This window comes from Torulaspora delbrueckii, chromosome 7 (assembly GCF_000243375.1).
Source record: "Torulaspora delbrueckii CBS 1146 chromosome 7, complete genome".
In the NCBI taxonomy this organism is placed as follows: Eukaryota; Fungi; Ascomycota; class Saccharomycetes; order Saccharomycetales; family Saccharomycetaceae; genus Torulaspora; species Torulaspora delbrueckii.
In genome coordinates, this window is record NC_016507.1 from 158877 (window position 1) to 182222 (window position 23346).

At 41.9% G+C, this 23346-nt stretch overlaps 14 protein-coding genes and 1 non-coding gene across 15 annotated transcripts; 3 read left to right on the forward strand and 12 right to left on the reverse strand.

Annotated features, from left to right (window-relative positions):
• Positions 1-38: 38 nt before the first annotated feature.
• On the forward strand, positions 39-893 carry PFS1 (Pfs1p; the record flags this gene model as incomplete). The annotated part of the gene is made up of 1 exon (XM_003682606.1): positions 39-893. The coding sequence occupies one exon, from the start codon at positions 39-41 to the stop codon at positions 891-893; it is 855 nt and encodes a 284-aa protein (XP_003682654.1).
• Positions 894-1090: 197 nt separating this feature from the next.
• Positions 1091-2161, forward strand: MTM1 (Mtm1p; the record flags this gene model as incomplete). Its single annotated transcript, XM_003682607.1, has 1 exon — positions 1091-2161. The coding sequence occupies one exon, from the start codon at positions 1091-1093 to the stop codon at positions 2159-2161; it is 1071 nt and encodes a 356-aa protein (XP_003682655.1).
• A 91-nt stretch (positions 2162-2252) lies between these two features.
• Positions 2253-3998, reverse strand: SSP1 (Ssp1p; the record flags this gene model as incomplete). Its single annotated transcript, XM_003682608.1, has 1 exon — positions 2253-3998. One exon carries the CDS (start codon positions 3996-3998, stop codon positions 2253-2255), a length of 1746 nt encoding a protein of 581 aa, XP_003682656.1.
• A 292-nt stretch (positions 3999-4290) lies between these two features.
• Positions 4291-5833, reverse strand: TDEL0G00790 (NADP(+)-dependent, decarboxylating phosphogluconate dehydrogenase; the record flags this gene model as incomplete). Its single annotated transcript, XM_003682609.1, has 2 exons — positions 4291-5755; positions 5823-5833. 2 exons carry the CDS (start codon positions 5831-5833, stop codon positions 4291-4293), a joined length of 1476 nt encoding a protein of 491 aa, XP_003682657.1.
• A 488-nt stretch (positions 5834-6321) lies between these two features.
• On the reverse strand, positions 6322-8304 carry RGD3 (Rgd3p; the record flags this gene model as incomplete). The annotated part of the gene is made up of 1 exon (XM_003682610.1): positions 6322-8304. The coding sequence occupies one exon, from the start codon at positions 8302-8304 to the stop codon at positions 6322-6324; it is 1983 nt and encodes a 660-aa protein (XP_003682658.1).
• A 111-nt stretch (positions 8305-8415) lies between these two features.
• Positions 8416-9099, reverse strand: SVP26 (Svp26p; the record flags this gene model as incomplete). Its single annotated transcript, XM_003682611.1, has 1 exon — positions 8416-9099. One exon carries the CDS (start codon positions 9097-9099, stop codon positions 8416-8418), a length of 684 nt encoding a protein of 227 aa, XP_003682659.1.
• A 218-nt stretch (positions 9100-9317) lies between these two features.
• TDEL0Gtrna9T lies at positions 9318-9389 on the reverse strand. The gene has a single exon. It is a non-coding gene; the product is annotated as a tRNA-Thr (tRNA).
• Positions 9390-9540: 151 nt separating this feature from the next.
• OYE2 (NADPH dehydrogenase) lies at positions 9541-10737 on the reverse strand (the record flags this gene model as incomplete). Its single annotated transcript, XM_003682612.1, has 1 exon — positions 9541-10737. The coding sequence occupies one exon, from the start codon at positions 10735-10737 to the stop codon at positions 9541-9543; it is 1197 nt and encodes a 398-aa protein (XP_003682660.1).
• Positions 10738-11292: 555 nt separating this feature from the next.
• Positions 11293-13353, reverse strand: STB5 (Stb5p; the record flags this gene model as incomplete). The annotated part of the gene is made up of 1 exon (XM_003682613.1): positions 11293-13353. The coding sequence occupies one exon, from the start codon at positions 13351-13353 to the stop codon at positions 11293-11295; it is 2061 nt and encodes a 686-aa protein (XP_003682661.1).
• A 151-nt stretch (positions 13354-13504) lies between these two features.
• FMO1 (N,N-dimethylaniline monooxygenase) lies at positions 13505-14839 on the reverse strand (the record flags this gene model as incomplete). Its single annotated transcript, XM_003682614.1, has 1 exon — positions 13505-14839. The coding sequence occupies one exon, from the start codon at positions 14837-14839 to the stop codon at positions 13505-13507; it is 1335 nt and encodes a 444-aa protein (XP_003682662.1).
• A 378-nt stretch (positions 14840-15217) lies between these two features.
• CTR2 (low-affinity Cu transporter) lies at positions 15218-15646 on the reverse strand (the record flags this gene model as incomplete). The annotated part of the gene is made up of 1 exon (XM_003682615.1): positions 15218-15646. One exon carries the CDS (start codon positions 15644-15646, stop codon positions 15218-15220), a length of 429 nt encoding a protein of 142 aa, XP_003682663.1.
• Positions 15647-15874: 228 nt separating this feature from the next.
• ENO2 (phosphopyruvate hydratase ENO2) lies at positions 15875-17188 on the reverse strand (the record flags this gene model as incomplete). Its single annotated transcript, XM_003682616.1, has 1 exon — positions 15875-17188. The coding sequence occupies one exon, from the start codon at positions 17186-17188 to the stop codon at positions 15875-15877; it is 1314 nt and encodes a 437-aa protein (XP_003682664.1).
• Positions 17189-17860: 672 nt separating this feature from the next.
• On the reverse strand, positions 17861-20272 carry SPC97 (gamma-tubulin-complex subunit SPC97; the record flags this gene model as incomplete). The annotated part of the gene is made up of 1 exon (XM_003682617.1): positions 17861-20272. The coding sequence occupies one exon, from the start codon at positions 20270-20272 to the stop codon at positions 17861-17863; it is 2412 nt and encodes an 803-aa protein (XP_003682665.1).
• Positions 20273-21003: 731 nt separating this feature from the next.
• PUP2 (proteasome core particle subunit alpha 5) lies at positions 21004-21786 on the forward strand (the record flags this gene model as incomplete). The annotated part of the gene is made up of 1 exon (XM_003682618.1): positions 21004-21786. The coding sequence occupies one exon, from the start codon at positions 21004-21006 to the stop codon at positions 21784-21786; it is 783 nt and encodes a 260-aa protein (XP_003682666.1).
• Positions 21787-21859: 73 nt separating this feature from the next.
• Positions 21860-23344, reverse strand: GCN5 (histone acetyltransferase GCN5; the record flags this gene model as incomplete). The annotated part of the gene is made up of 1 exon (XM_003682619.1): positions 21860-23344. The coding sequence occupies one exon, from the start codon at positions 23342-23344 to the stop codon at positions 21860-21862; it is 1485 nt and encodes a 494-aa protein (XP_003682667.1).
• Between the last annotated feature and the right edge of the window lie 2 nt (positions 23345-23346).

A 23346-nucleotide genomic window follows, 5' to 3' on the forward strand; every position in this document is an offset into this window, starting at 1 on the left:
GTTGATATTGTATTCGAGGGTCAATTTTTTTCTCAATCATGCCCCATCGACGTGTAGCTGCAAGCTCAAAACTTACTCCTTCGATGCCCTTGAAGATGAATGCGGAGAGTTGTCCCAACAGTTTCCTAAATGGTGCCGAGCCCAGGGAGAGAGATATTTTGAAGAGCAGAAGGAATCGCAGACTCGAGAGCTCGCCAATAAGAGACTCATTTCATATGGATAAACCTACCACGGCAGCGCCAGTCAACATGTCAGCGACACAATCGGCTTCCAACACCGCAGACTTTTACTCAAAGCTAAAAGGCACTCCACAATCATCATCGGAGCGGGTAAAAAATTACTGCCAACCTAACGAAAGCATGCTCCAACAATACACGTTGATGACTTATTCCAGTGGACCCATGATGAGCTCTTTATACCCGAATTACAACGTTAGCGTACCTTATCTACCGTCACGATACTCCCCATATTTTCTGCAAAGCAAAGTCAATGGTTCCCCAGTACAAGCTCTTCCCAAGGAGAAAAACAATCAGTCAACAACGTACCATGGTCAGAGTTTTCCAGCTTTTTTCAACCCCAGGACAGCAAGCAACATGCCGCACAAGGAAAAGGTGAATAACTGGATCGAAAACATACCAATTTTCGAGATCGAAGGCGGAACGTGGGAATCAAACTGCTACGACAGTAACTACTCCATGAACTGGGAAGAGAACGAATTTGACGATTCTTCCAAAATGAACAACATCTCTTTCATCACTCACGATGAATTATTATTTCTACAAGGAAAAAAATTCGAATCGCTCGTCCGAAAATTGTATAAATCGGAATACGAATCCAGAAACTCTCGAAACGACCCACTGCTGGATAATCCGACTCTAACAGACTTTATTTAGCTATTTAAATCAATATCTTATCTTGGCGTCACAATTTGATATACTGACACTTAGACGAAGGGCGTATGGAATGATTGTGGGTGTAGATTAAAGAAGTGCGAAGGTTCAAGACCACTAAAGACTGGATAGAGTCGGATAAGGTAGCTTAAAAAAGGGATTTAAAGAGTTTTAAGTTTGGGAACGGGTGTCTGTGGGTCATGGGAAGTGGTTCGTCTGAAAACTTGACTATCCGGGAGCGAATGATCAGTGCTGGAGTGGGATCGTTATTCACTTCGCTCATTTTAACTCCGATGGATGTGGTAAGGATTCGTTTACAACAACAGGAAATGCTTCCAGATTGTTCCTGTAATGTAGAGCTGCCGAAGGGGAAAGTTAGTGTAGCTGCGATTCCCAAGAGCGAAACTGTATTTTGGCAGGATCCATGTTTCAAAGAGCTTAATTGCAAGAGCTCATCGGTGAGATTTAATGGTACATTGGAAGCCTTCAGTAAAATTGCACAAAATGAGGGCATTTTAACACTATGGAGGGGGAGTCTCTGTAACACTGTTGATGGCAATACCGGCAAATGTTGTATATTTCACGGGTACGAGTACTTGCGAGATGTCTCACCGATTGGCAAGTACTATCCAGCATTCAATCCATTAGTCTGTGGTGCATTTGCAAGAGTTTTTGCAGCTACTACGGTGGCTCCTTTGGAGCTCTTAAAGACAAGGTTGCAAAGTATACCGAGATCCTCAAAATCTACATCTACATGGGTCATAATGAAAGATTTGCTACAGGAAACCAGGAATGAAATGGCCACTGGTGGTTATAGAGTACTTTTCAGAGGTTTGGAGATTACACTCTGGCGAGATGTCCCATTTAGTGCAATTTACTGGGGTTCCTACGAATTTTGTAAGAAACATCTCTATTTTCAATTCAGATCGTCATCGTTATCGTCAAATCAGCAGTCCAATTGGAATCATTTTTTCAACAGCTTCATCGGTGGAAGTATAAGTGGTGCGATTGCTGCAATTTGTACACATCCATTTGATGTGGGAAAGACAAGATGGCAGATCTCATATGTTGGAAAGACGCCGCAATCGACGCTTACCAAACAACCCACTAGGAGGGACAGGAACATGTTCAGATTTCTTGACACAATAAGGCGACAGGAGGGACTGGGTTCGCTGTATACGGGGCTCTTCGTAAGGGTAGCCAAGATTGCCCCAAGTTGTGCTATAATGATATCGAGTTATGAAATCTCCAAGAGACTTTTCAGTTCGTAGGGGGCGCTAATATATCACTTGTAAATAATATTATGTGATAAATCATGAAATTAATGATATTAAAGGCTAAAAGTATATCACGGTAGAACCTCTATGCGGACGGTTCAGTCCATTTGTTTTCCTGTAAGTATTGCTCGGCGTCCTTAAACTGTCTTGACATTTCACCAAAATTTACAAGAAAACCATGTTTGGACTTCTCAATTTCAGTGAGTCCTTTAGGACTCTTATCCTTGACTTCTATCTTCTTTTGAAGCGTATTGTCCTTCAAATGTGTCCTTAGACTCGGAATTTTATTTCGATCATCTTTTAAGACATTAGGGTTAAGGCTTCTTGGGATCGTGTCCTCTTCCACCTTTTCTTCAATCCTATCTGGTCTCACGGTCTCGTAATTCGATTCGTCCTGGTCGTCTTCATTCTTTGAAGGTGATCTATCGAGGAAAAACTCGTTACTTGTAATGGGATTGAAACGATCACTTTTAATACCTGAGAAACTCTCTTCTAATCCGGTTCGCAAATCCAAATGCGGTGTCTTTGCTGGCGAAACTTCTGGCATTGGAGTGTAAGCAATTGGCAAACCCTCGTAGACCTTTTTCATCAAAGTGTCATCATTATCGTGCTTACCGCTAACCAGATCTACCCAATTTTGTGGGTTATTTCTCTGTTCAGGCTTCAACCTAGTCCAATTTCTCTCGGCCCTCAACATCCTCAATTTATCAAGGTCCTTGAGAAATACTTCATTATTGTGAGTATTTTCTAAAGTCTTCAATGCATTTAGCAGAAAAGCTCCACTATTTTCTTTCAAATCTGAAGTCCTTTCGTAGTATTCAATCGCGACTTCCTTGAATAGCTGCCTCGCGCTTACTGAGACAGCATATTGATAATTTAATTGATATGTCTCATATGATTTTTCATGAGCCATTACTCTTTCTTTGAACAAATTACTCTCCTCATCATTCTCTCCCCTTCTTTCTTTGCAATAATCGTATTTTTTCAAAGCCGCTAATAGATGTCTCTTCTCTTCTGCCATTTCATTTTCTCTTTTACCAATGAACTCGAGCTCGTTGGTCAAAACTTTGAGCCTTTCAGATATTTTTGTTCCAACAACATATCTTTTTTGGAATAATTCATATAACTCCTCTACTAATTCAGTGACATCAATATTATCAGAAGTTGTCTTTTCACCCCAAATTGTTAAATCTTTGAGAAGTTTCTTGGTAAGTTTGGCACATTCCAGCTTCTTGTTACCAATTGAATTTAATCTCCTGGAGATCTTGTGAAGCGTAACATTCCTGGACTGAAGATATGAAGTTGTGAGGACACTCATTTTTTGTGGTTCATTTACCACCAAAGACATTGGCCTTTTCTTGAACTCTAGCGAGGATGATGGATTAGAGACAATATTCATATCTGGCAATGATTTCTTTCTTGCCAAATAATGGTTCTCTAGACGCCCTTTTGCCGGAAATTGTGGTATGTGATTTGCATAGATATTATTGCCTGTTAAAAATGTTTTTGCACTTTCCTGGACTACTAACCTTTGAGAATTACCATGAGGATCATCTTCCTCACTCTCGCCTATTTCGTGCAGTTCATGTCTTGAATAACTATCTTCATGAGCAGATTCCCCCTTTTGCAATCTTCCATGAGCTAAATATTCAGGAAACGAGTACCAATCATCATTTCGGCGGCCGCCGGAAAACCACCCTTTAACCTTGTTGACAAATCTCTTACCAGCAACCTCTTTGTGAGGTGATTTTGAGGGTACTTTATAAATTGGTAATTCTGGTGGAGGTTCAATAATTTGTCTTTGACCTTGAATGTGGTTCCAATTTTCCATATTCAATCCAAGAACCGCAAGTAATCAGACTAAATCAATTCGTATACCCCAAAATCTGAATGATATTATTGCCACTTCTTTAGATCAAAATACGGTTTCCTTTTCCTGTTGTCAAAATATTTTAAATTCTATGTTGAATTTGTGTCGCTTCCATGTTATAATAGTTTTACGGAAATGAAAAACCATTGACGAGATTCATGAAATTGAAGCCCACAGCAGGTTATATCTGTATATAGTGTAATAAGACTTTATTGATAGAATAATCATGATAAGAAGATCTTAAGATCATTACTTAAGCATCGTAACTGCTTGCAGAGATGTTACCACCGTGACCAGTCCAGTTGACGTGAATGTCCTTACCTTCTGGGAAAGTTGCAGAAGCAAATTCTGGCAAGACCTTGAAACAATGAGCACCGAAGTAATCTCTTTGAGCTTGCAACAAGTTAGCTGGAAGTCTTTCACATCTGTAACCATCGTAGAAAGCCAAAGCAGTGGAGATAGCTGGGGTTGGGATACCGTATTGAGTAGCCAAGGCAGCGGTCTTTCTCCAGCCAGATTGAGCCTTAGAGACAGCGTCAGAGAAGAAACTGTGGAACAAGAGGTTTTCCAATTCTGGGTTTTGTCTGTAAGCCTTGGTGATTTCACCCAAGAAGGCGGATCTGATGATACAACCACCTCTCCACATTAGAGCGATAGCTGGGTTGTTCAATTTCCAGCCGTAAGTCTTACCAGCTTCACGGATCAACATGAAACCTTGAGCGTAAGAGATAATTTTAGCAGCGTATAGGGCTTGTTCCAAATCATCGACAAACTGCTTCTTGTCGGTGATGGCATTCTTTGGGATCTCTGGACCAGGCAAGACCTTGGAGGCTCTACCTCTTTCAGCCTTCAAAGCAGACAAACAACGACTGAAGACAGCTTCACCGATCAAAGTGACAGGTTGACCCAAGTCTAGAGCGTTGATAGCGGTCCACTTACCGGTACCCTTTTGACCAGCGGTATCCAAGATCTTTTCAACGATTGGAACACCGTCAGTGTCGTTCTTCTTCAAGATATCTCTGGTAATCTCAATTAGGAAAGAGTCTAGCACACCAGTGTTCCACTTGGCAAAGACTTCACTGATCTCTTTGTCTTCGAAACCACCAACACGCTTCAAGATGTCGTAAACTTCACAAATCAATTGCATGTCACCGTACTCGATACCGTTGTGGACCATCTTGACGTAGTGACCGGCACCAGCTGGGCCAACCCAGTCACAACAAGCTTCACCGTCGGATTTAGCAGAGATAGCTTGGAAGATTGGCTTGATGTGTGGCCAAGCTTCTTCGGCACCACCTGGCATCAAAGATGGACCGTAACGAGCACCATCTTCACCACCAGACACACCGGAACCAACGAACAAAATACCCTTCTTCTCCAACTCTTCGAAACGTCTGTTAGAGTCTGGGAAGTGAGAGTTACCACCATCAATGATGATATCACCCTTGTCCAATAGAGGAACCAAATCGTTGATCAAATAGTCGACTGGCTTACCGGCCTTGACCAACAACATGATCTTTCTAGGTTTCTTCAATTTGGAAACCAATTCTTCCAAAGAGTGTGCACCAACAATAGACTTACCCTTGGCTTCATTTTCCAAGAAGTGGTCCACCTTTGAAGTGGTTCTGTTGTAAGCAACCACAGTAAACCCGTGGTCAGCAACGTTTAGGATCAAGTTCTGACCCATAACGGCCAAACCAATCAAACCGAAATCAGCACTATAAATTTCCAATCGTTAGTAAATCGTTCACCTGCCATTGACCTCTTTCGACTTCTATAACATACACTGCAGCCATCGTTGTAATTGAATCTATCTTTCTTGTTGTACTGCGCAATCTTCAAAAAACGGAAAAACCGTAAAATACTCACTATTCACCTTTGGTTTATATAAACAGGTGAAAGTATCGTTTTTTACAATTGCAGTAGGGTATCTGCACGAGAATCGTTAAGGATTGTCATTAGCTAAACTCCTCTCTCACCAATACTAACCGGCGTTACTAACCAGCCCAGCAAAGGAGGGAGGGGATAAACAATAAAACCAACAACGATCACACCCCGTATCCAACGTCGAGAACGTCCAATGGAAGTGCTTTCTCGAATCAATCCGTATTACACATCTTTTTCAATTTTCCAATGCTCGACTATTGGAAAGTAGGAGGGCCTAGATTGTATGTAAATTGTGGCTTCCACTAAATTTTTCACTTAGAGGAAGCTGTGGAAGATCTGGAAAAACTGCGGAAAAACTGCGGGAAAACTGCGTGCCTGTCGGAAAAACTCGAGGGTATTACGATTCAGTAGTAGTGGTTGGTGAGCCTGGTAGTTCGATGACGAGGCCACTAATACGCTTGCTGGCACGGCTTGGAACCGGTGAGCCTGGCGTTGAGCTTGCCGCTGATACGGTTCTGAAAGGTCTTGGGATGAAAGTTTCGTCAAGGCGCGGTGGTGTAGTTGGTTCTTCGATAGACCGGATCAGAATACTTGGGGTTGTTTTTGGTGCCGGTTGAGATATCTGGAGTTGTTCTTCTTGTCTTCTGTTATGGTAGGCTAGCTGGAGGGATTCGATTGTTGTGGGCAGTGAAAGAGCCCAGGGCTCGAATGTATTGTAGTCCTTGGTGAAGTTTCGTAGACAGTCTGCTGGACGGATAAAGTAGTGGTATATGGGGTTTTCAGGTTGCGTTATGGGCATCTTGATCGATTGTAAATGACTGCAGATTTCAATGAGTACTCGTAAGTTATTCAGTGGTACTTTGTCGGTCCAGTCGTGGTTTTTCGTAATGAGATCACAGCAAATGGGTGGTACCAGGCTGTCTGGGATTTCGAGCAGCCATAACTTGATCAAACCTATCCAGTCGTCAACTGCGGTATAGTGGTTGCTACGGATAATTGTTTCCACGGCTTTGGTGTTTGTTGCGTTATTCACATCTTTAAAAATCTTAATCAGATCCATCTTGAGACTGATAGCTCGATTCATGTCCACGACGCTCCCGCTGGTCCAGCTTTTGGCGATCTTCGCTTCCAGATCCTTCTCGTCATTGAAGTCTCTTACATGGTTCAAGATCAGGTGTATCGCAGCGATCGTATCTTCGTCAATGGCAGGACAGCCAAACATCATCTCGCGACGAACTAGTCGATCTTGCTCGAATTCCCATTTGATGATGTGTGTACTGCTGTCTCTAGTGAAATAACGTACGACCGGGATGGGATTCTCGATGATGTCCTCCGGACTCTTATCACGCTTGAACAGCTTGTTGAATGTCCTTCTGTTATTTACTAGGTGTCTGTCAATTTCCTGTGCTGAGTTTTGGAAATAGCTTTTGTAAACTTGGTAAATTGCCTTCTCTAACTCGAATCTCGAGTACTCTAGTTTACAGCATTTTGCGAAATATCTCTCCTTCAATTCATCGATCCCAATATCATTGACACTACCGATTGGAAGCCCTTTGAACCAACTTGTCAAAGAATTATTAGCTGTAGGATCTTTCGATGGCTGGGGCCACTGAAAGTATCCGTCCTGCGTGAAGAGGTGTTTGCCGCCAATGGCCATACTGTCCTCTTCTATCAATTTCAGATCTAACATCTTCTGGCCTAGTCTGTCTAGATTGTACGGTGAAGTGTCCAGCTTTTCGGTGTTTCTCTTGATTGCATCCAGCATCACCTTGCCTTGAAATGAATTTTTGCCTTCTACACCTAAATAGTTCATAAAGCCCTTCTTTTGTACTGGCATTGGTTGCTTAACCCTTTCCAAGAATGATTGTAGTTCATTACTGTTGGTAAAAGACAAATGATCATCTAAAACAATGCCTGTTTGGGTTGGTTCCGACAGTTTGGATTCAACAAATGGTGATGCAGATGCTTTGCGATTGTACAATTTAAATGAGTCTTTTAAGGCTTTCAGATCCTTCGAGTAGTTGGTATGAAACGATTTCAATTGCTGTTCCATTTCTTGGCGCACTTCTTTCTCTCTTTTGATAGTTGCCTGTAAGGGTCCCAGGCATTGACCTTCTAATTCTTCGACATTCAACGACCTCTTCAGATCTATTAGCAGATCACACAATGCTTCATGCTCAAACAATTCAGTATCTTGAGCTGCCTTACCTAAACTTTGTAACAAATTTTTGGACCAGTCGTCGATGAACCATTTGTAGAAATGAGCTTCCTTCTCGAGCCGGTCGATATCATTGTCTATACAACCAATTAAAGCTGAAATTCCACTGATATAATCCTTTGACCAGAAACGACAAGCATCCCGTCGATCAATTCCCGGCATCAGGGATCCTTCAACTTTAATTGATCTGTGTTTATAATTGGAGTTTTTCACTTAGACGTGATGAGGGATCCGATCATTGTAATAAAACTTCTTAAATGCTTTTCTATATATTTAAATGACTAAAGTATCATGGTTTGGGTCAATCTCGTAGCCGAAAACCCTGGCAATCGAGTAAACGTATTGACGCAACGAATTGATTACAACTCTCGCCAACCCGACGGCTCTCTTACGTAAACGTGGTTCTTCTTCGCCGGCTGGTAAATCTGTCTTCTTCGAACTACTTGCAGTTGTAGTGGGGAGCACATAATCTCCAGCACTCAATGATACAAACAAGGCAAATGGGATGAACCAAACACATATTCCGAAGAATGAGGCTACTTCGGAGAAACTAGCGCGTCTCTTTGGGATATAGTTTGGGTTGAACTTGAATTGTGGAGGTACTTCGTTGTCATTAAAATATTTAAACCAGAAGTAATGGTTAAGTACCACACAGCAACTGCTCAAAATGAAAATGGGACTTGTTAATGAAATGAAAGGGAAAGTCTTTAAATTCTGCAGGTAAATGACATTTGATATGATCGAAAAGATGGATAGTTTAAATGGGAATGAGTCAAATAGTAACAGCAGCACAAAAGTAGCTATAATTGTGTAAATGGCTCTTGTGAGGAATCGCCTGGTAGATTCGGTATGTTCTTCCACTATTTCACTGATATAGTATAATCCTGACGCAATGGAAAGTGTAAGAAAGAGGAAACCCAATACAGCGCCAACGTAGGACACTAATTGTAGGAACATTCTGGTCAATTAACGACTGTTTTTTTTAGAAGTGTTTTCGAAGGAGGGCTATTATGATCTTTTTTTTCACTAAAATAAAGCTTATAGCTAATAAGCAAACAAAGGCACGATGAATAATAGACAGACAATTCGTATTACGAGGCTTGACAGCCCGCAAGATGTTGAATCTTTACGATCCTAAGAGAAGGAAGAAGGGTTGATTTTAAATCAAAAAAATATGCCACCTGCCAGAATTGAACTAGCGACCTTTGCATTACAAGTGCAACGCTCTACCACTAAGCTAAGGAGGCTAATGATATTACATTTGGCGAAATGGTTTGCACTAACAAGTTCCAAAACCACGAACCATAAGACAAATATTCTTTGGAATTCAGACTGTTGCAGCTCTATTCATCATTTGAAAGATCAATATATATCATATATATCTGTATAATGCCGTACCTATTTGTAACCAAGCTTAACTGCCTCATCATAAGTTGGGTAGTCAAGGTAACCATTAGCTGTCATGGCGTAAAAAGTATCTCTGTTGTACTTGTTCAATGGCAAACCTTTTTCCACACGGTCGACGATATCGGGATTTGAGATAAAAAATCTACCGTAACCTATCAGAGTTCTGTCGTCTTCGACCATTTTCTTAACAACTTCTGGGTGTAGAGCCAAGTTACCAGCTCTGATGATTGGACCTTTCCAGACAGAGTATGCAAAGTCATTGGTGCCTTCGGTGTACTCACCTTGGCCTTCAGTGTAGAATGGATTTGTCACACGAGGTTCGACAAGGTGAACGAATGATAGACGTTTCCCAGCCTTTCCTCTCTTTTCCAATTCACCCAATACATAGGCAAATTGAGCAACGATCAATGGCTCAGAACCACCAGACATAGTACCGAAAGTACCATATGGAGATAATCTGATACCAACTTTGTCGCAACCGATAGCCTCGGTGACAGCATCGACAACTTCCAGCACGAAACGAGCTCTGTTCTCGATAGATCCACCATATTCATCGGTTCTCTTGTTGGAAATAGGGTCCAAGAATTGGTTTAATAGGTAACCGTTGGCACTGTGAATTTCCACACCATCGGCACCTGCTTCAATGGACTTCTTGGCGGCATCGACGTATTCGCTAATGTACTGTTTAATTTCAGCCTTGGTCAAACCATGTTGTGGGTTATTGCTCTTCACAGCTCTTTCACGTTGCTCTTCGTCCATGTAAACTCCATCGGAAGCAGAATCATAACGAAGGCCATCTCTTGCCAACGTATCAGCAAAAGATTGTCTTCCTAAAACCCAAAGTTGAACCCAGACAAAAGACTTGTTCTCGTGAATCTTGGCGAAGATCTTTTTCCATTGTTCAAGTTGTGCTGGAGACCAGATACCTGGTACATTGTCGTAACCACCACTTTGTGCTGATGGGAAAGCACCCTCAGTGATTATCAAAGTTCCAGGTCTTTTAGAACGTTGGTCATAGTACTCAACAGCCCAGTCCTTGTTAGGAACATTGCCTGGATGAGTAGCTCTCATTCTGGTCAAAGGTGGCATAACCACACGGTGTGCCAATTCATTGTTACCAATTTTGATTGGCTTGAAAAGCTTAGTGTCAGCTAGTGCAATTGGTTTGAAATCTTGAACAAAAGACATCCTTAATAGAATCCAACGGTGCTATCTGATTACAGTCCAAAAAAAAAGAACAATAATAATAGTAAACCGATACTAACCGATGGAACAAACTGAACTGATTATCCCCCATTTTTATACAACATTAGCTGTGGCTTGTCTTACTCATCTGAAAATAAACGAACAAAGCTTTAACCTACAACTCATAAGGAACGACGTCCGAGATTTGACTAAGCTCAAGCTCCATACTTTCGGAAGCGGAAGCCAGTCATGTATGGTGGCCCTCACCAAACATTCTGTTTGTAATGGAATGCTTAGTAAGTAACCAACCAACGGTGAATAATTGGTAACGTTCGCCGTATTATCTCTAGAATTTTCGCGGTAGGCACGGCACACTGTAGGTTTTTCCGACAATGCTCGAGGAATTTTTCAAAGTAAAATAGCGTGATAACGGTCGACAAGGCAGCTTGAAGGTGTAAACTTATAGTCGCATGGGCTGCTTCATGCGTTTAGTGGGAACACAGGAATCAGCGTCAGCAGTCATTGTTGCGGCGCTAGCAGCCTGGAAGAGAAGCTCGGTTAAATTAGCTTATCGATCCATGAGACGTCGACGTTATTCTCATCTAATATATCTTGATACTCGTCACTGGCTCCAAATAATTCTCTGGTTAGTTTTTCCATGTTGGGAATTTGTCCTGTGCTTAGACTGATATCAAGTATAGTGCTACTGATGTTTTGGAACACTTCGGCACATTTCTTGGGGAAAACCCATTTCTCTCCAAAATGTCGTAGGATCTCAACGCACTGTTGAATCTCTATTTCACTTTCAGCTATATCTATGCTCCAGTGGCAAAGACAGTATAGCATTGTATTGCAAATGGTCAGGGTTCGGAAGAGTGTTATCCAGTTCAGAGGCAGTAGCTTTTTCTTGTACAGTGTGTAAGTGTGTTTTAGTGCTTGCAGGCAAAATTCGCCCAGCTTCGTGAGGGATTTCATTGGTGGTTTCGGTATTAGCACTGAGGGCCTGTAGAGCATGATCTGCAATTGGGCGTATCGCATGGCAAGCCATATATCTGAGCAATGGAACGATAGGCTACCGCCACCCCATTTGTTTGCGTTCTTTTCGTTGATTGACGCACTCTCTCTTTGGTATATTTCGTCAATCTCCTGTCTTAGCGATTCGATTATTTCATTCTTTTGTTCAATAGTATAGTTTTTCCGTCCAACGCTGACAAGATGGACTTTCTTGTATATACGACCGCTCATTCTTCTTAACGAGATCATCATATTTGCGACTTCCAAATCTTCTTTCTCCTCATCATTGAGCGGCTGTGGAAGTGGAACCGTGATTTCATCGTCGTCTATCGATGACATTCTACCAAGAGAGGTGCATACCAGTCTCTCAAAACAGTAAGCACTCCAAAAGACTCGGTATCTTAGTTCAGCCTCTACTGGAGTGAATTTCTTCAATCTTTCTCCAGCCAATGCCCTATTAAATCCTAGCCCGATACTTATCCTCATAATCAGTCCACTGATGGTCCACGATGAGACACCTTTTGGCTCGAAAAGTGCAAAGATACCCAAAAGTAACAAACATTTGATGGTCTCGATATTTTGACGTCGAATCACGGGACGAAACCTCTTCATCGCCAGGAATGCAAAATGTTCACTCAGGTCTCCTTCTTCATCGGTCAACATCTCGGCCCTCTGCAGCGTTGTACATCCAATAGCCATTGCCATGTAAAGCTGAAAAATGAAATGATCTTCAAACTCTCCGTCCATCATCGTGAAATCTCTAATAGTCGACACTTTGTTTAAGAAGGCAACCTTGTCCATCATGTAAAATGATTTATGATTGTGCTTGAAGTAAGCAGCAATAAAACGATCGTACAATGACCGTTCAATAGGCTTGTATTGACCGTTCTCTGTTATCCATGGAGTGATTCTGCCGCCTTTAAAAATACCTGTTATAGCTTCCGCCTGTATAGAAGGGGCATCAACGGGTGTCGATCCATTTTCCAGAGGAGGTTTCCATTGGTTTGAACGTAGTGCTGGTAATTTATGCTTCTGAAAATCGTTCTCACTCTCTTGATCCGGAGTCTGAATATGTATATCCACGTAGTTTTTGTGGGGAAACGAGGCACCTTTATGATTCAAAACCAATCCCATTGGGGATGTACTCAACTGTGCTCCCTCAGCCATAGCGCCTAGAACAGATACCAAAGACGATACGCGATCCAGATGTACACTCGAGCCGGTGGGTGAATGTAATTGAGTTCCACCACCATCGACATTATCCGTTTCGAGTAGCGGTTTCCCACGAGGATCCACTAGGACATCATTGGTCAATCCAGGTGAACTATTCGAATTCGCAGTATTGCTCTCACTACTATTACCTGGTTCTGACTTGTCGGTATGATGTTTCTTCTTCGGTTGGAACTCGCCTCGTAGTTTAGCCTCTTCCAATTCCTTCCTGGTTCTCCTAGGGGCCCTCCCAAGGTATAAACATGTCTCGCCAGCTTTCAAACACGTCTGGCAAGCGGGAGACTGCTTCGGACACCGTTTCTTCAACCTTCTGCATCTCGCACATGAATAACTTTGAAATCCCGGTTCAGTATCAGTATAACCATTGTCCATCATACATCCAAGATATCCAGAACAACATGAAGAGGCCTCAATGATGTATATTATTGTACAATATAGTTATTGTAGCGATGAGATGAATTTTGTATAATAATGGTTCATAAGTCACGTGCGAATACTATTACATAGTGTATAAAGTCTTTAAAGTCTATAATGAAAACTTGATGAGCTCATAAGGTTTGTTTTGAGCTCTGGATTCTTTTGCGTGCTTCGTGAGAATTATGTTACGTTTTTGTTTGTCGGAAGTACTGGTTATCCTCATTTGCTGGTAGGTTTCGTCCCATTTCACCGGTTGCAAAGGATCCTTGGCACCGCCGGCCGTGTCTAGAATCGATTGCAGCTCATTATAATAGTCCAAATCTTTGAAATCGGGGATTGGGTGGTAAGCAGGTTGTTTCTTGGCGAGTTCGGGGTCTAATTCATCATCGGATTTCGCAGGAACTTGTAAGTCACCGTTAAATGCTTTGACCATCAAAGCAGCCTGCAATTCGGCGAGCGGGAACGGCACAATCAATTGAGGTAGTAAAGCGAATGCCAAAGTTGGATCCTTGACGTAGAAAATCTGCTTCCAGAGGTTGTGGACTCTTGCTGCTGAAGTTTTGCTTGGTCCACCTAGCAAATCGGCTCTCAAAGTGGGTTCGAAAAATGGTAGCGAGTACAAATAGCCCGTAGCATAAACCAAATAATCGACGTTTTTAATTGTTTCACCGTTCTCGAGATTCACAGAACGTGTTTGCCAGTCGACACTAGTTATCTTTGGTACAGTGGTCAATATGTCGAGTTGTGGATAACCAGTGGTTTTGGCTACTTCCTCAGGATTTCTAACACTATGATAAAGTTTATGCGCCACAGTCGAAACCTGGTTCAAGATATCAGAACCTGAACTACCATTTCCTACAACAACGACGTTCTTACCTTGGGCAAATTTACAGTTCTGAAAGTCTCTAGCACAAAATGCAGCACCGCTCTCAAACCACTGGTCTAAACCTGCAACATTCTGGGGCAACCTTGGCTCATGATGATGACCATTAGCTACAACAACATAATCATACTCTTTTCTACTGTCCTTATTATCGACATTATTGTGCGAAACCAAACTCCACACACTTCCCTTCTTTGATAAGCTATCGACCCGATGATTCAAAAGAATCCTGACTCTATCCTCATTCTCGAGAAATTTCTCAGAATAACTCTTTAAATACTCAAAGACATCTTTCCTCCATGGGTAAGTAGGCACCTTCTCTGGGAAAGGAAACCCACTAAATTTCATGATGTGTTTGGAGATATTAGTCTCCAAATGATCGTACATCGGGCTGCCCTGACGTTTCTGATCACCATAATGCCACAATCCACCAACAGTACGATCCCTTTCGAACAAGTCGATCTCGAAATTAGGTGCATTCTTCAAGAAAACTCTCGCAGCTGCAAGACCACCAGGGCCACCGCCGATAATGGCCAATCTCTTAACAATTGCCACTGTCATAATTACTCTCTCAACCCATTTCGGTAGCCAATTGGTAACCAATCGTTGTTTATGCCCTCTTCATTTATACTTCACCTGGAGATTTTTGTATAGTGTTGCATAAGACGCCACATTATTCAAAAAAAACCGACTCCATAAAGAACACTGACACTTTGGATATTGGTAAGCACAGCATCCATCTCAAGATCTGTTGCCAGGCAAACCAGTCCTTGTGGATCAATTCAATTTTGATAGATTTTTTGACGACTAGTGCATCTTTAGAGTTATCTTGGAAAGTGTGGCATCAGAGTCAATAGCCTATATGGGATGTTGTAGCGATAAGCATTTTTTTATATTAGTATCTAGCTAGGTAACCTCTGGAAATGGCAGTTGAATCCCTCAGTGGCAGGCCATGGCTGGGATATCTTCCGCTAGTGTCTTGACATGCGAGCCCCAGGAGTAGTGGCCCCATATGGCTCCCAACACAACGGCGATCATAAGCCATCCATTGTATGTCATGAAAACGAGCATTAGCATGAACGAGTAACCCACCTGCAATCCGTATAAGCAGCTGTTGTAGAGCTTGTTCCTTCTGCGGTCGACATTAGTGGTTTGAGAGCCTCTATTTGCCAGGGATTTGTGGATGTAGTATCTCATGTATTCATATAGGTATCCTAGGATCATGATAGCGAGGAAACTGAGTAGTAAGTCGCTGAGTCTCTTGATGTGCCACCAACGGAACACAACGCATGTGTTCTTGTAGTTCCAAGTGAACAGCATGTTCATAGAACAAGAGTCTTCCCCCATATCCATATCTCCGTGATTCATTGTTGTCGAGTGGTGTTGCGTTCAGAGGATTGGTAAATCAGTCAGCCTCTTGGGGTTCTTTAACTAGTGGCTATCTATATAAGTGGCTGTACATGATGAGAGCCCTTTTCAATAAACGAAATGATCAAAGAAATGAAATATAAATTTGTATCAAATTTTAAAACCTATAAAAGACTCGTAAAATAGCGTGAAAGTAAACTAAATAATCATCAAGTTAGCTTGATCAGTTTACAACTTGAAACCGTGGTGGAAGTTTTCACCAGCGTAGACAGCCTTGTCACCCAATTCTTCTTCGATTCTCAACAATTGGTTCAACTTGGCCAATCTTTCGGATCTAGCTGGAGCACCAGTCTTGATTTGACCGGATCTCAAACCGACAACCAAGTCAGCAATGAAAGTGTCTTCAGTTTCACCAGATCTGTGGGAAACCATGACACCCCAGTCAGCAGCGAAAGAGTCCTTAGCAGCCTTGATGGATTCAGATAGAGAACCGATTTGGTTGACCTTCAACAACAAAGCGTCAGCAGCCTTCTTTTCGATGGCGGTCTTGATTCTCAATGGGTTGGTGACAGTCAAGTCATCAGCGACAATTTGGACACCAGCGGTCTTGAAGAAGTGAGACCAAGCTTCCCAGTCATCTTCAGCAAATGGATCTTCGATGGAGACAATTGGGTACTTCTTGGTCAAAGAGTGGTACAAGTCAGCCAATTGTGGACCAGACAACCACTTGGAAGCATCAGAGTTAGGGTTCTTGAAGTCCAAATCGTACTTACCGTCCTTGTAGAATTCAGAGGAAGCACAGTCCAAACCGATCTTGACCTTACCTTCGTGACCAGCAGCCTTGATAGCGTCAACGATCAAGTCCAAAGCTTCTTCAGCAGTTTGAATGTTTGGAGCAACACCACCTTCGTCACCGACGTTACCGGCAGAAGCACCGTATCTCTTCTTGGTCAAAGACTTCAAGTTGTGGTAAACTTCGGAACCGATTTCCATAGCTTCAGCGAAGTTCTTAGCACCAGTTGGAGCAATCATGAATTCTTGCAAAGCCAAAGCACCACCAGCGTGGGAACCACCGTTCAAGACGTTCAAGAATGGAACTGGCAAAACGAATGGAGAAGCCTTGGATTGAGACAAGTCAGCCAAATGTTGGTACAATGGGACGTTCTTCTCAGCGGCAGCAGCTCTGGCAGCAGCCATGGAGATACCCAAGATAGCGTTAGCACCTAGCTTACCCTTGTTTGGGGTACCGTCCAAAGAGTTCAAGAACTCATCGACAGCTTCTTGGTTCTTAACATCAATGTTAGCCTTAACGAAAGCTGGGGCAATGACGTTGTTGACGTTAGCGACGGCCTTGGTAACACCCTTACCCATCCATCTGTGCTTGTCACCATCTCTCAATTCTAGAGCTTCATGGACACCAGTGGAAGCACCAGATGGAACGATGGATCTGAAAGTACCCTTTTCAGTGGTCAATTCAACTTCGACAGTTGGGTTACCACGAGAGTCGTAGACGGATCTAGCAAAAACCTTGGAGACAGCCATTGTAATTATTTTAGTTTGTTGTTGGGGTTGTGCAATAAATTGCTTGGTATTCTAGAAAAAAATAATAAGAGAATAAATCAATTGAAAATAATGATTCAATTCAATGGTTCTCTTATATAGTTTTCCAAAGCTCATATTACCTTGCATGCTTCGTCGTTCTTCTATTTTTTTCTTTTCAACTTGGTGGACATTGATGATGGTCGCTAGTATGGTGTGGATGCGGCAAATACCCTAAGGCCTGCAACTGTACTGCCCAGTTGCACCAAATTATTGGGTCGCACGAGAATTCCAGACATCATTAGAACCAAAAAAAAAAACCACACCGTTCAATTGGCAAATATCACAACACAATTATGTTCCAATAGCCAACGATCAGAAGATAGTATCAGCAAGATGCTGCTTTGCTGCTTCTTTTGGCCAATATTCACTAACATGGTGTGCGTACGAGCATCAAGCCGCCTCTGGTATCCACAACAATTAGTACTTACAAGCCATAGGTTATGCATTATTTGTGGGCAGACCTGAAGTTCATGAAAAGTTTAGTGGAAGCTGGCCTACAGCTTCTTCTAATTTTTTCCGTCCTTTCGGATAAATTTAGTGGAAGCTAGAAAATAGAGGAGCCTGTGATCTTCCGGACTTTGGTCACGTGTAAAATGTAGTGAATAGTGAGTTTTAGCTGGATAATGAGGTTAAGAGCCTAGCGGCGCTATGGTGGTCGTCGCCATTTGTATCTCTAGATCTGTTGCTGCGGTGATGGTGGCCCAATCCTTCCTTGAAGGCGAGTACATGTTGCTGGAACCCCTGGACTACCATGTCGATGTAAGTAATGTATTCTGATGTTCTTGTTGTATATTCTTCCGGAGTGTAGATATTTGTGGGTATATCCACTCGCCTGCTGTTGGAGGAGGTGTACATCTCGTAGAGATTTGCATCTAGTTGGCAGAATTCGCGTCTCATGGATGTGATGAATTTGCAGAACTTGTGAATAATCTCAAATATTTGTAATTGAATCTCGATCAGCTGCGAGAGACAACAATTGGTCATTATATTAGTTAAGCACTCTTGCGAGCAAGATTGCCAGTCCAGGATAGAGGCTTTCTTGGTGGTTGTGCTGGTCATTGCATTCATCTCTCTCTCGACGACATCTTGTGTAAAATACTCCAGTACTAGTTTAACAAATTGGCTCATCTGGTTGTGGAGCACACGACTTCTCTTTATGACTCTCTGGCGAACTAATTTCGTGAAGCCTCTGTATTTCCATACAATATTCTTGTTGATTTCTATCCATGTATCATCGAGCAACTTGCTATAGTATTGAAGAAGAAAGAAATACCTTGAAATGATCTGATATTGAACAATGCAGGGTCTTGTGATAATGATGCTTATTGGGTACGGCACGATCATTTCGAAATTTAGGTAGTAAATGTTACTCTTGAGGGCCTTTATGTCTTCGCTTCCATCATGAGCAGACGTAAGTTCTTGCAAGAGAATGTCCTTCAAATTTTGGAAATTGTTCGCCCGCAATAATCGAGTCCCATCGTCTTCTCCGGAAATAGTTAATTCTTCTCTTTGCTCTTCGCCTTGCCTCACGTACTGTAATATAACCTCTCCAAATGGTTGATCGTCCAGTTGTAAATTCAGTAATTGTTTCACTAAATCGTTGTTGCTGGAGTATTTCGATTCCCTTTCAATTTCAAAAGCTCTCTGTAGCTTCTCACGCTCATACCCATTTTTCCTATATCTTCTTGTAAGTTCGACCATATTCTTTTGCAGGAATCTCGATACGCCGTTTGCATTATGATACCCGAAATAATGTTTCTGTAACATCCTAATCAACTTCACCAATTCATATCCCTCGAGGTACATCTGAAGACATAACTTGTTGGCCTCGTTGTACCACTTATTGATGTATAACTCCAAAGTGGAGCCCTCCATAAGTTCCGAGAAGTTTTTTATTTCATCATCTCTATTAGTTGCCAATGTCAGGTTGACTTTGTTTAAACTAGTCTTTACCAAGTTCACTAACTTTCCCGTCGTTAACACCATAAATAACAGTTCATTGTCCGCATTTGAATCATATTGCTTGAGAAGACCGTCTTTACGGATCACGAATTGAGTATCCCACAGTCGATCACCATACTTCATATGTGGAGTTATATCATTGACATTTTTCATCGTATCGACTACCATGAACTCATCGTAAGGGTCGTTTAACTTACCTTCAGTAAGCCACTTGAAAAGCATCTCACAGTAGTTCCCAGCAACATCATTCAGGATATTGTTCAAAAATGCCACGTTAGTTCGATCTCCGAGGTTTTCATGTACCATTTCTTGTATTATGCGAAGAATAACACCACCTTTCGCTATTGGAAGCACTCTAGTATCTGTTGCCAGTATGAAAGCGTTACTAGATTGTCCTTGATCCTTCAAATCATTGATAAAATTATTGAAGTCTTCCTTCACTCGGTCCATATTCCTTCTTGTTCGATCTTCTCGGTCGATTCTCTCGGATACTGTATACAGCAATTCTAATTGTTTTGTAATTTCCACATCGGTTATTACTTGCTCTAATTCACTTATAGAGAAAGTTGTACTTTCCTTGAAATCCCTCTCTAGACGATCAGCAATGAAATGTAAATAGTTGAGCCTCAGAAACCTCTTTACTTCAAATCCAAATCGATGCAATATATTTCCAAATGAGGGCTCTGACCATTTTTCGGCCACTTTTGTCAGCACAATATAATATTTCCCCAACTTGGCTATCCTCTTACTAAATGATTTCAACGAAGGGTCCATCGTCTTTGCTATCTTAAACTCTGGAACCACATCACTATGTGGATCATAATAGTTATTGTAGCGAATATACACGCCTTCTAGCCCCACTAGAACGTTTAAAAGGTCCCGTACAACTAGAGCTTCCTGAGTCCTCTTTTGATCTGGTGCAGATAGCTCACTCAGCGGGTATGACCGCACTTTCGGATCCGTACTAAATAAGGGCTGATAATTCACCAGCCTACCCAGCAAAGGCCCGTTTTTGGCCGCATTTGAAAGCTCAACATAGTCATCCACAGCTTTAGCCTCCATTCAGACCTTGGGCAAACTAACGACCTTTTACAGGCCTCTTGAAGCCATTGAAGTGTAGTGATGCCGTTTGTTTACCTTTGAGTCTGAAGGCTAATCGCGTCTACGTACGGAGTGATATTGAAGCACGTCACAAAATAAAACAAACTCACTAAACCAAGCATCAAGAATACTCAACCATCCCTATATGGCCAAATCTACGTACTACGATGTCCTGTTTTAACTTATTTTTTTCAAGGCTCTAACGACCGGTAAATCAACGTGAATTAAAATTTTGACTGTGTTTGAGACCCACCATATTTTCCTGTGCTCTTAAAATTATTGTTAATCCTCTATCTATATACCTACCTGCCGACCACTGCTAGTAGTTTTCCCATCTCTTGTTTTTTTTCTTCAACTCAAGAATTATGTTTTGTTGATTAAAAACTCATTTCCAGCATCTTCAAATACAATACTTGTAAACAAAATAAATATCTTAAAAAAGTCCCAGATAAGCGTTTTGAGCTCTTGAAAATAAGTTATATAGGTTTTAGACACCGGAAATCTCTGGTTATACCTCTAATGTAGCCATCAAGTCGCAATATGGCTATATACACAATATCGCTTTTAACGGTTAGTCAATCTAACTAATTAGTCCCTTAGTACTAGAAGGTGGCAAAAGGCCCTATAACAGCCATATAAGAAGACTGGAGTACTAGTGACACGGATCTTCACTCAATCGATCAATAGACAGGATGTTCTTAACCAGAAGTGAATATGATCGGGGAGTGAGTACGTTTTCACCCGAAGGGAGACTTTTTCAAGTGGAATATTCGTTGGAAGCCATCAAACTAGGGTCAACTGCTATAGGGATTGCCACTAGTGAAGGTGTAGTGCTAGGTGTGGAGAAAAGAGCTACTTCTCCTCTACTTGAAGCAGATTCCATTGAAAAGATTGTGGAAGTCGATCGTCATATAGGTTGTGCGATGAGTGGGTTAACGGCAGATGCCCGTTCTATGATTGAGCATGCTAGAACTGCTGCTGTGACACATAACCTGTACTATGATGAAGATATGAGTGTTGAATCGCTGACCCAATCGGTATGTGATTTGGCTCTGAGGTTTGGTGAAGGTGCAGCTGGTGAAGAAAGATTAATGTCGAGACCGTTTGGTGTGGCTCTTTTAATCGCCGGGTATGATAAGGAATCAGGATACCAATTGTTCCATGCCGAGCCCTCAGGAACTTTCTACCGTTACAATGCTAAGGCCATTGGATCAGGCTCTGAGGGAGCTCAATCCGAGTTACAAAACGAATGGCATTCTTCGCTGACGCTAAAGGAGGCAGAATTATTAGTACTAAAGATCTTAAAGCAAGTTATGGAGGAGAAATTGGATGAGAACAATGCCCAGTTGAGTAGTACTACAAAGGAGGATGGATTCAAGATCTACGACGATTCAAAGACAGCAGAAATCATAAAAGAGCTTAAGGAAAAGGAAGCACAAGAGGCTCCTGAAGATCGAGACGTTGAGATGTCGTAAGGTCTCTTGCACATCACTCGATTAGATATACATATATAAAGTTACATCCTTAAATCGATAAGTCATTTCCCAGTCAATCCACAAGATGTGAGTATTCTGGTATTTCTTTGATCTTACTATTGAAGAATTTTTCCAACCTGTTGGCGTATTTGAAGTACGATGTGTTTTCACCATTGTACATTCTACAATTGTTAAAGATCAATCTTGCGTCATAAATGAAATTTTCCATCTTTTCATACCTGTTATTCTCCAACTTAACCTCCATAGTACTTAGATCCATCGGTTCTTTGATAAAATCGTAATAATCTGGAACTTCTTCTCGATTAACAGGTTGAAGAAAAGGCCATGCGGCTGCGTGGTTCTGTAGCTCAGTGAGAATGTTTTGCATCGAGGCATAGTGTGGTCCTCGCTTGGGCCTTTGTGCTAGCTCATCCATTTCAGGAGTCCAACCTGCTTCTTTCAGTCCCGGAATGGTCATTGGATCCACAGGTTTAATATTTTTAACATCCTTGAAGACTTTCAAACCAGGCCTGATTATATGCGATTTGGAAATGGTTCTTATCTTCCGCCTTAATGCAGCTTCTTGTAAAAGCAGAATCTTAGCCGCATCCAGGTATCGTATTCGCGGCAGCATAGTACATTGCATTAAAGTACCACCTTCATAATCCTTGATGTAACCCATCCATATGCTTTTCTCCAAAGTTATCTCTTTTGTAAAACCCTGTTTCTTAAAGTATCCAATGGCATAGTTATCGGCGTATGTTAAGAAGTGTTTGATACTGGTTGTATTTCGCACGTAATCTTTCAAATGATTCATCAAATGTGCACCATACCCTCTTACCTGCTCGGTGGAACTAATGGCACAGAACACAATTTCTCCAAATTCTCGTTTCTCAAACGGGCGATACGTAATCCCACCGACCACGGTCAACGGTTTTCTAACCACAGCCATGGACAAATGACTGCGGTCGTAGACCAATCTAGCAATGTATTCCTTCGGCATCTTGGGCAATTGTTTCTGAAATATGTTCTTGAGACCGGTCAAAACCATCAGATTCTCCTTCGTATTGTCATTATTCACTACTCGAAACTCGATTCTTCCCTCTCTCTCTTCGATGACACTGGCCCTTTCTTTGAACTTGTATTCAACTCCATCAAACTCAAACTTTGTAATGCCATTGTTTTCGTCCTCAATAACTTCATGTGTCACTGCTGTTACTTCAGGCTCTTGTTTAAGCTCTTCAATATGATTCTCTTTGACTTCATCAGCGGGTTTTTCCTGTGCTGCTTCCTCTTTTGGAGTTTCTTCTTGGTCTTTTTTAATCTCGTTGGACTCATCTTTCGCTAATGTCTTCTCCGCACTCTGTTCCGCGTTTGATGATTCCAATTCTTGCTCTTTTAAATCTTCTTTATCATCAATAGAGGTCTCCTGAGGCTCCTGTTCTTCTATATTCGGCTTTACCTCTTCTTTACCCTGTGTAGCCTTCTGCTTTTTCAACTCGGGCTCTTCGACCTTTTCCTCATGGCGAGTTCTAGCCTTCCTGCGCTTAGCCACCATTA